The sequence below is a fragment of the Gracilinanus agilis genome, chromosome 6, assembly GCF_016433145.1.
Source record: "Gracilinanus agilis isolate LMUSP501 chromosome 6, AgileGrace, whole genome shotgun sequence".
Taxonomy (NCBI): Eukaryota; Metazoa; Chordata; class Mammalia; order Didelphimorphia; family Didelphidae; genus Gracilinanus; species Gracilinanus agilis.
Window position 1 is genome coordinate 287504434 of NC_058135.1, and position 10448 is coordinate 287514881.

Genomic DNA, 10448 nt, shown 5'->3' on the forward strand with positions numbered 1-10448 from the left:
TTCTTTCCTTCCTTCCTTCCTTCCTTCCTTCCTTCCTTCCTTCCTTCCTTCCTTCCTTCCTTCCTTCCTTCCTTCCTTCCTTCCTTCCTTCCTTCCTTCTCTTCTTTCCTCCTTCCCTCCTTTCCTCCTTTTTTCTTCTTTCCTACTTCATTTTTTCCTTCCTTCTTTCCCTTCTTTCTTCCATTTTTTCTTTTGATATTAGGTCTCCCTCTCTTGCCCAAGCTGGAAGTGTAGTGGTCTGGTCCCACTTGGCACACAGACTGTGATGTACTCCAATTTCAACTGGGCCATTTCATCCTCAGGCATCTTGGTGCCCCATTCCCTCAATGTTGACTCAGCATATTGGTGCCAGACTTTGAGAGCTATTTGTTTCAGCCCACTGCAGCTTAGAATCCAGAGCTCAAGTAATCCGCCATCTTCAGGCTCCCCAGGAGCAGATATTATGGATATATGTGTGCCACCATACCTGGTGGTTCTGTCTTATTTCGACAGCGAGTGTTTTAGTAACTAGGAGAATCTTCCAAGTATTTTACAACTTCTATATTTATTTATTTAAATCCTTACCTTCTCTCACAATCAATACTAAGTTTAATCAATACTAGAGAGAAGAGTAGTAAGGGCTAGGCAACTGGAGTTAAGTGACTTGCCCAGGGTCACACAGCTAGGAAGGATCTGAGGCCAGATTTGAACCCAGGTGCTCTCAACTCCACGCTTAGCTCTCTATCCACTGAGCCACCTTGCTGCCCTTGTATTTATTTTGAATGGAATTTCTCTTCCTAGCTCTTAAAAAACAAAAACAAAAACCCATACCTTCTGCCTTGGAATTAATACTATGTATTGGTTCCAAGGCAGAAGAGTGGTAAGGACTAGGCAATGGGGGTTAAATGACTTGCCCAGGGTCACACAGTTGGAAATATCTGAGGCCAAATTTGAACCCAGGACTTCTTGTCTCTGGGCCTGGCTCTCAATCCACTGAGCCATCTGGCTGCCCCCTTTCCTAGTTTCTTTTTGCTACATTTCATTGGTTATCTCTATATAAGAATGCTGATGCCTTATGTGGATTTATCCTAAATCCTTCAGCTTTGCTGAAGTTGTTAATTATTTAAATTAAATTCTGGAAGACTCCTATGGGTTCTCTACGTAAGGACACCATTATGTCATCAGCAAAATGATCATTCTGTTTCCACCCACCTCGTGCTTATTCCCTCCATTTCTTTTTCTTGGCTTCTTGTCTCTAGCTAGCTTTTTTAGACTCGTGGTGATTGGCTCTCCTCACTTTGCCTAGACCTCGAACTCTTCTCCATTGCATGTAATATTTGCTTTCGGATGGCTACTACTTGCTACATTGAGGAAAGTTCCATTTCTTTCTATGATTTATACTTTCTTTTAAAAAATAGAAACGAGTGTTGGATTTTGTGAAAGCCTTTTCAGCATCTCCCTGGCCTTAAAATGCATGTTACTAAAGTTTATTGTCTTCCTTATGCCAGACCTACTACATTCCTCAGATAAACCTGGCCCGACCTTCCTGTGTGATCTTTCTACTATATTATTATGGTTGATCTGTTAGTCCAATGGGCTTCCTTCTCATCTCTGACACCTATTACCTATGTAACCGGGGGCACTTACCTGAATCTTCCTTTTTTTTTTTTTCTCTTTAAAATGAATGGGGGCAGCTGGGTAGCTCAGTGGATTGAGGGTCAAACCTAGAGACGGGAGATCTTAGGTTCAAATCTGGTCTCAGACACTTCCCAGCTGTGTGACCCTGGACAAGTCACTTGACCCCCATTGCCCACCCTTACCACTCTTCTGTCTTGGAGCCAATACCCAGTATTGATTCTAAGATGGAAGGCAAGGGTTAAAAAAAAATAAAATGAAGGATTCAGCCTAGGTGGTTTTGGGGGGCTCCTGCTTATCTGCATGCCCTCTGTAAGTCATTTCACCTTCTGGGACCTCAGTTTCCCCATCTGTAAAACAAGGACCTCTGAGGTCCCTTCTGTCTGCAGATCTGTGAGCCTAACCCTTCCAGGGTTCTAGGAAGGTTCTCCTCCTCCTTTTCCTCGATTTCTTCTTCCTTCTCTTCCTCTTCCCATTTCTTCCTAATTTGTCCTCAGGCAGAGAAAGCCGTGCTGGAGACTCAGGGCCAAGAGCTGCGGGAAAGGCTGGGGGCTCTGGACAAGGAGGTTCGAGGGGCTCGGCAGGGGCAGGAGGAGGCGCGGGTCCAGCACCAGGCGCTGCTCCGGGACCATGAGGCTTTGGGGCGGCTGCAGCAGAGGCAGGAGGTTGAGCTGGAGGGGCTCCTGGGCCGACATCGGGAGGTGAAGGCCACGCTTAGGGAGCTGGAGCTGTCCCACAAGGAGCTGCAGGGCAGGTGAGCTGAGTCTGTGGCCTCTTCCCACCCCTGCTCCCATCTGTGCCTGCACCTTAGGGCTGGAGGAGTCCATCTGAGAACCCCTTTGGGGGAAATTAAATCAGTTAATCAACAAACCTTTGGGAAAAATGTTTCTAACTGGGACTCAAAGGAAAGCAATAGCAGCCTCTGTCCTCAAGGACGGTAACCCTAAGGAAGAAGAAGGCATCTAGAAGTCATTATCTTTCAGATAATTGTACATAATGGAAGGCCACAGTGGCAGGGAGGGCATTAGAAGCTGGGCGTGGGGGGAATTAGGAATGTGCAGAAGGTGGCATCTGAGTTATCTTAAAGAAGCTGTTCAGATGCGTCTGCCATTTTGGGATTTTCTTATGGGCTGGTTGGCCATTTCCTTCTCCAGCTCATTTTATAGATGAGGAAATGGAGGCAAACAGGTTGAAGTGACCTGCCTGGGGTCATCCAGCTAGTAAGTGTCTGTGGATGGATTTGAACTCGTGAAGATGAGTGTTCCAGTTCCCGGCCTGGAATTCTATTCACTGTGCTACCTATCTGCCTCCATCTTAAAGGAAGCCATGGAGATTCTAAGAGGCAGAGATAAGGAGGGAAAGCATTCCAGGCATGGAGGTTGGCCGGCACAGAAGCATGGTGCCAGGACTGGCACATGGGAGGAATAGTAGGTCTAGCTCTGTGTTGGTGAACCTTTGGCACGTGTGCCAGAGAGGGATGCTTCCTTTCCCCTCTCTACTGTGCTGGAACACTTTTTTTCACATCAACCACCCCTCTACCCAGCAGCCCAACAGGAGTGCTTCCTCCCTCCCCTGTGGTGGGCGGCTCACATGGGGCCTGAGGGTGCAGTTTGGGCACTTGGTCTCTAAAAGGTTTGCCATCCCTGGTCCATGTTGTATAGTGTGTAAAGAATGACGTTTAAGAAGTTTGGAGAGATGGGAAGGACCAGGTTGTGAAGAATTCTCAGAAATTCTCAGAAAGCACAAAGGAATTTGTGTCTGATCCTGGAGCCACTGGAGTTTGCCACGTAGGGGAGTGACGTGGTCAGTCCTGGACCTGAGGATGAAAGCAAATAGAGGGAGACCTAAGACCCAGAGATCAGTTAGGAGCCTATTGTAATAGTCTGGGAAAGGAGTGAGGAGGATCTGAACCAGGGCTGAGTAGAGAGATGTGGTGAACAGGAAGAAAATAATAATAGGGTTTGCCAATGGATTGGCTATGTGGGGAAGTGAGATTGAAGAGTAGAAAATGACAGCAAGATGGCGGGCCAATAGGACTGGGAAGGTGGTACTGCCCTTGACAGTAATGGGGAAATTAGGAAGCGAGGGAGATAATGACTCGTGTTTTGGGCATGTTGAGTTTGAGAGGTCTAGGGGACTCCTCCCGTTTATTTTCCCAACTACAGGTAATAACAATTTTGAACATGTTTCCTGAAATTATAAGATCCAAATTCTCTCCTTTTCTCCTTGTTCTCCCCCTTCCCAGAGAGAGTAAGCAGTTTGATCTGGGTGGTCCACGTATGATCAGGCAAAACATATTTTGATATTGGTCGTTGTTGTGCCAGAATAATCAGATAAAACCAAACCCCCCCAATAAAAGCACCATCTAAAGTGAAAAATCGCGTGCTTTGCTCTGCACCTGACTCCAGTAGTTCTTACCGTGGAGGGGGATCGCGTTCTCTGTCCAAAGTCCCTCAGAATCGTGCTGGCTCATTGCCTTGCTCAGAGTAGCGAAGTCTATCACAATGGATCCCTCCACAGTATTGCTGTTAGTGTGTACGACGTTCTCCTGGTTCTGCTCACTTCACTCTGCATCAGTTCATGGAGGTCTTCCCAGATTTTTCTGGCATCCTCCTGCTCGCCATTCCTCACAGCACAGCACAGTAGTGTTCCATCACCATCATATGCCACCATTTGTTCAGCCATGCCCCAGTCGAGGGACGCCCCCTTCGTTTTTTGTTCTTTGCCACCACAAAAAGAGCAGCTAGAAATATTTTTGGACACGCAGATCCCCCCCTTTTTTTTTATCTCTTTGGATCACAGAACCCAGAGTGGTATTACTGGATCAAAGGGGAGGCACACTTTTATTGCGCTTTGGGCTGGCTCTGCCCTCCCTCCCCTGACAGGGTCCCAGCCTTGTTCCCACCCTCTGAGATGGGAAAGGCATCAGACTGAGGCTGGGGGGGCTTTTCTTTCACACACTTGCTTCCTTACCCCTCCACCTGGCAGGCATGAGCAGCTGCTGGCCCAAAGGGCCCAGATGGAGGCCCAGGAGGTGGCTCTGCAGGTGGAACGGGAAAGGCTGGCCCAGGACCGGCTGCATCAGAAGGGCTTGGAAGAGGAGCTCCGTCGGCTGCAGAGCGAGCATGAGAGGTGACGGCCTCCAGCCACCCCCTTCCTCCAGGCTCCTCGGCTCCCTGGGGGGGGGTGAGGACCCCTCTTCGTGTCCCCTGCAGGGAGTGGGCCTTGGGCATCCCCCATGCCAGAGACATCTCTTGGGTCCGTCTGGTGTGGAGAGAAGGTGAGTGAGAAGGTGAGTGGTCCTCCCCTCCATCCTCTTCCTCGTAGGGCCCAGGTGTCCTTGGCTGATGCATCCAGGGAGCGTGGGGAGCTCCAGGGGGAACGCGGTGAGCTGCGGGGCCGGCTGGCCCGGCTGGAGCTAGAGCGAGCGCAGCTGGAGGCTCAGGGCCAGGGCCTCCGGGAGGCCAACCAGAGGCTGGACCTAAGTGTCTGCCAGCTGACCACCCAGTGCCAGGTGAGGCTCAGCGCTGCGGGGAAGCGGGGCTGGCGGCCGGGGCTCAGGGCCCCTTCCCAGCTCATCCTTTCTGGTCTGGGCTTGGGGGCAGCTGCTGACCGAGCTGAGGGCCGCACAGGAGGAAGAGAATCGGCAGCTGCTGGCCGAGGTTCAGGCACTGAGCCGGGAGAACCGGGGTCTCATGGAGCGGAGCCTGGAGAGCCGGGACCACCTCCACAGAGAACAGCGGGAATACCTGTGAGCGCCCCAGCCCTGGTCTGTCCTGCCCGCTCTTTCCCAGCCCTCTTCCCAGGTCCTCTTCCTGGGTCCTGCCCAAGTCACTGGGCCAGGCTCCCACTCTACCCCAGCAAGCGATAGGATAGGAGAGAGCACTCAATTTAGGCCCAGGAAGGCCTGGGTTCGAATCTCAGTTACTATCTGAGTTTGAGAGGGGTCTGTCCTATCTAACTCTTCTAAAATTCTGTGCTAGAGACCCCAGGCAAGTTACTTTACCTTTCTGGGCCTCAGTTTCCTCATCTGTCAAAGGAGGGCCTGGGTCCCTTCCAGGTCTAGATGTGAGAGCCTGAGATTTGCCTCCACTCGGAGTCCCTCCAGAACTGCCATCTTCTCGCAGGGACCAGCTCAATGCCCTGAGACGAGAAAAGCAGAAGTTGGTGGAAAAGATCATGGACCAATACCGGGTGCTGGAGCCGGGACCCCTGCCCCGGACCAAGTGAGTCCTCCCCTCTGCCCTCCCCGGCCTTGGGTCCTTCTCTTCCTCTGGACCCCCGATCGCCCGGTTCCCTGGACCCCATCTGCGTGCCTTCTTCCCCCCAAGGAAAGGCAGCTGGCTGGCCGACAAAGTCAAAAAGCTGATGAGGCACAGGAGGGAAGGCCCCCGGCCTGGGATCGAGGGGGCTGGCAGCCTGGAGAACTTGGGAGGCCCCCTGGACGTGGAGCTCCCCGAGGCCAGAGAGGCTAACGAAGCAGGTATGTCTGGTGCTGAGCTCGATCTGCGAAGTGGGGGGGCTCATCTCGTCCCGCCTGTCCCCCCTGCCATCACCCTGTCCGGGCCGCCCTCGCCTCCACTTCAGATCTCTCCTCTCTAAGCCTCGTCGCTAAGAACGAGAGTGCTGGGAGAGAAAACAAGACTGAATCAGAGCCCCGCCGACCTGTGACGTCTGCCAAGCCCACCTATAACTCAGAGGCTTAGGGAACTGCCTGAGTCTCAGAGAAGTAGTTCAGTGACTCGCCCAAGGTCTCACAGCTAGTTAAGTGTCAGATTAACAAAACTGATAATAATTTGCCATTTGGTCCATTGTCGATAATTTAGCATTATTCTCAATAACAATGGGGAGGCGAGTCTGTGATTTCATTGGTGTGGGGACCTGCTGGTGAGGGGTTCCCTTGAGCAATGCAGGCCTATATTTTCTTTACATCTTGGAGACTTAAGAGATCTGCCTAGAGCACTGAGGGGTTCAAGGGCCTGCCTGGGATGACATAAGTCAACCGGGTGTCAGAAGCGGGACTCAAACTTGGGTCTTCCAGATTCTAAGGCCGGCTGGCGATACGTTAACAGTAATGGCATCAGGGGGCAGGTGGGTGGCTCAGTGGATTGAGAGACAGAAGGTCTTGGGTTCCAACCCGGCTTCACACACTTTCTAGCTGTTGTGAGAAGCAAAATTAATATTCAATATTCTAAATATGATATTTAATAAGACTTATTAATAATAACTAACATAAAAAGCTAGAGTAAGAAGGGGTGCTAAGCCAGCCACTCACACAGGAAAAAGAGAGAGCGAGGGAGGAGATACAGAACTATATAAACAATAACGTAAAGACGCACGTAAACAAAAAGGGAAAAGGAATTTTGGGATGAGGAAAGAATTCTGGGAGATGGAGTCCAAGGGTTCAAGGATTTCTAATCATACGCTGTGTGACCCTGGGCAAGTCCCTTAACCCCCATTACGTAGCCCTTACAGCTCTTCTGCCTCAGAACCCATGTACAGTATTCATTCTAAGATGGAAAGTAAGGGTTAAAAACCCCCCACATTAATGACATCAACACAATCAAGAGAAATACACAGAATAAAAAGAGAACAGAAGAAGCCAGGGGAACAAAGAAGCCAGTGTTGCTACCATCCTGTAAAAGTTAAAATACACATTTCTCTTCATCATCTTCACTTCATTGTCTTGTTTTATATCACCATCATTTCTGAATATGCCCCTCTCCTTCCCCTTCCCAGCGGGCCACCCTGTGCCATAAAGGTTAATAAAAGAAGAAGAGAAAAATTAGTTCCTCAAAAGCAATCAAGTCCTTAACTGGGTCTGATGGTGAATATAGTATTTGACACCCCTAGTCCCACTATTTGCCTCCTCAAAGATGCTTTCCCTCAAATCTTTGGGACTAATCTGCTATAATGAGAGTTCATGATTTCATGTGGCAAATAAGGCTGGGGGACTAAACTCTGAGTCAAGAAGACTTAGGTTTGAATCTCAGTTCCGAGAGTGACTAAATCAGGGTTTTAAAATCTGCTACAAGTTTTTTTTTTTTTTTTTTAATTTTTAGCCATGTGCCCAGTTTGTTGATTTGTCCTTTCTCTCTTTTTTTGATGTAAGTGTTTAAGAGACAGGAATTTTCTCTTAAGTTCCTCTTTGGCTGTATCCCATAAATTTTGGTATCATGTCTTATTTTTATTATCTTTTTTTAGTATTTTTTCCCTAATTGCATGTAATGAAAATTTTCAACTTACATTTTCTGAACTTATAAGATCCAAATTGTCTCTCTGCCTCTCTTCCCTCCCTCTTCCCAGAGAGGGTAAGTAATTTGATTTAGGTTATTTATACATGTAATTTCATGCAAGATATATTTCCACATTGGTCATTGTCATAAGAGAATACTTGTGTAAAACCCAAACCTCCAAATAAAAATACAAATAAAGTGAAAAATAATATGCTTTGATCTGCATTCCAACTCCAGCAGTTCTTTTTCTGGAGCTGGAGCGCATTCTTTGTTATAAGTCCTTCAGAATTATCCTGAATCATAGTATTGCTGAGAATACCTAAATCTTTCACAGTTGATCATTGTTGTTATCTTTATTGAAATTATTGTTTCTATGATTTTTCTTTGACTCACTCATTTTTTAAGATTAAGTTAGTTTTTTCTTTTTTTTCCTGGGTTTTAAATTTGCCTCTGATATACATGTTATGTGGCCTTTGGCAAGTTATTTTACCTCCACTGGCTTCTATTTTGTCTTAAATTTTATTTTTATTGTCATGCAAAACACACTTCCATATTGGTAGTTAGATTCTAGTTAATTTTTTTTTAAACTCTTACCTTCTGTCTTGGAGTCAATACTGTATATTGGCTCCAAAGCAGAAGAGTGGTAAGGGCTAGACAATGGGGGTTAAGTGACTTGCCCAGGGTCACACAGCTGGGAAGTATCTGAGGCCAGACTTGAACCTAGTTAGGTGTGGCTCTCAATCCACTGAGCTACCCAGCTGCTTGCTTTAGTTAATTTTTGATCTATGTTTCAAAGGCCCTTTATTGAATGCAACTTTATTGCATTATGGTAGAAAGAGATGCATTCAGTATTTTTGCTCTTATGCATTTTTTGTGAAGTTTTCATGCTCTAATACATGATTGATTTTTGTGAAAGTGCCATGCATAGCTGAGTATAAATATATTCCTTCCTATTTCCATTCAGAGATCTGTCATATTTAACTTTTCTAAAATTCTATTCATCTTCTTAACTTCTTTGTTTATTTTATGATTAGACTTATCTATGTTGGAGAGCGGTAAATTGGGATTCTCCTACTATTATAGTTTTACTATTTATTTATTCTTATAATTTATTTTTTTCCTTTAAGAATTTAGAGGCTATATTAATTTTTAAAAAAAACCCTTACCTTCTGCCTTAGAATCGATACCATGTATCTAAGATATACTAAGATACTATGCAGAAGAGTAGTAAGGGGCAAACAATTGAGGTTAAATGCTCAGGATCACACAGCTAGGAAGTGTCTGAGGTCAGGTTTGAACCCAAGTTCTCCTGACTGTAACTCTGGAGCTCTAGCCACTGTGTTACCTAGCTGTTCCTATTTCTTACCTTTTATTATTTATTTATAGATTTATAGATTTTTTGAAACCCTTACCTTCTGCCTTAGAATCAATATGAAGTATTGGTTCCAAGGCAGAAGAGTGGTAAGGGCTTGGCAATGGGGGTTAAGTGACTTGCTCAGGGTCACACAGCTAGGAAGTGTTTGGGGCCAGATTTGAACCTAGGACCTCCCATCTCTTTTAACTAAGTACATTTTTGCTCTTGCTATAATTGCTATTCCTGCCTTTTTAAATTTTCAGATGAAACAACAAATCTTTCTCCAACCCCTTGTTTTGACTCTATGTGTGTCTTTCTGTTTCAAGTGTGTTTCTTGTGTGTGTTTTAGAATCATACTAATTATAAGTTTCAAAGCAAAAGAATAGTAAGAGCTAGGCAATTAGGGTTAAGTGACTTGCCCAGAGTCACACAGCTAAGAAGTGTCTGAGACCAGATTTGAACCCAGGACCTCCCATTTTCGGACCTGATTCTTTATCTACTACACCATCTGGTTGCCTGTATTGTTGGATTCTTGTGTCTAAATTCATTTTGCTATCCTCTTCCATTTTATGGGTGAGTTTATCCCATTCACATCCATAGTTATGATTGTTTATATTTCCCTTCATCCTATTCTCTCACACTTTTCCTTCCCTTTCCCCCTCTATCTCTTCTTTAAGAGTTTGTTTTGCTTCTGACTACTGTGTCCCTTAATCTATCTTCCATCTTATTTCACTTCTTACCTCCTTTTCCTTAATCTCTTTTCCTGCTGCTTCCCTTTTGGGTAAGATGGATTTCTGTGCCAACCTGTGTGTCTGTGCATTATTCCTTTCTTGAGCTAGTTAAAATGAGAATAATGTTCAAATGTTCCCTGAAAACCACTCCCCCTCTTTCCCCCACTGGAAAGGAGGAGGGAAATGGTTAGGGGGAACAAGAATTTGTAGAATGCTAGGTACCAGGCACTATGCTAAGCACTTAAAAATATTATCTCATTATCCTCACAACAACTCTCTGAAGTAGATATTATTATTGCTACTTTACAATTGAGGAAACTGAAGCAAATAGAGGTTAAGTGTCTTTCCTAAGGTCACATAGTTTATAAGTGTCTGAGACTGGATCTGAATTCATGTCTTTCTAATTCTAAGCCCAATGCTGCATCTACTGCATCACTACTGTCCCTTTCATTGTGTAAACTTTATCTTTTATGTGAGATGATTCCTTGCCTTTCCTCCCTCTCCCAATACATT

The 10448-nt window shown here is 46.0% G+C and overlaps 1 protein-coding gene across 1 annotated transcript in view; it reads left to right on the forward strand.

The window, feature by feature from the left end:
- The window catches only part of CCDC88B (coiled-coil domain containing 88B), a 20433-nt gene extending 13053 nt beyond the window's left edge, over positions 1 to 7380 (forward strand). Inside the window, 7 exon segments of the mRNA XM_044682023.1 lie at positions 2112 to 2368; positions 4603 to 4746; positions 4942 to 5128; positions 5220 to 5365; positions 5742 to 5840; positions 5946 to 6100; positions 7331 to 7380. Coding sequence (XP_044537958.1) covers positions 2112 to 2368; positions 4603 to 4746; positions 4942 to 5128; positions 5220 to 5365; positions 5742 to 5840; positions 5946 to 6100; positions 7331 to 7380 — 1038 coding nt within the window.
- The last annotated feature ends 3068 nt before the right edge of the window (positions 7381 to 10448 follow it).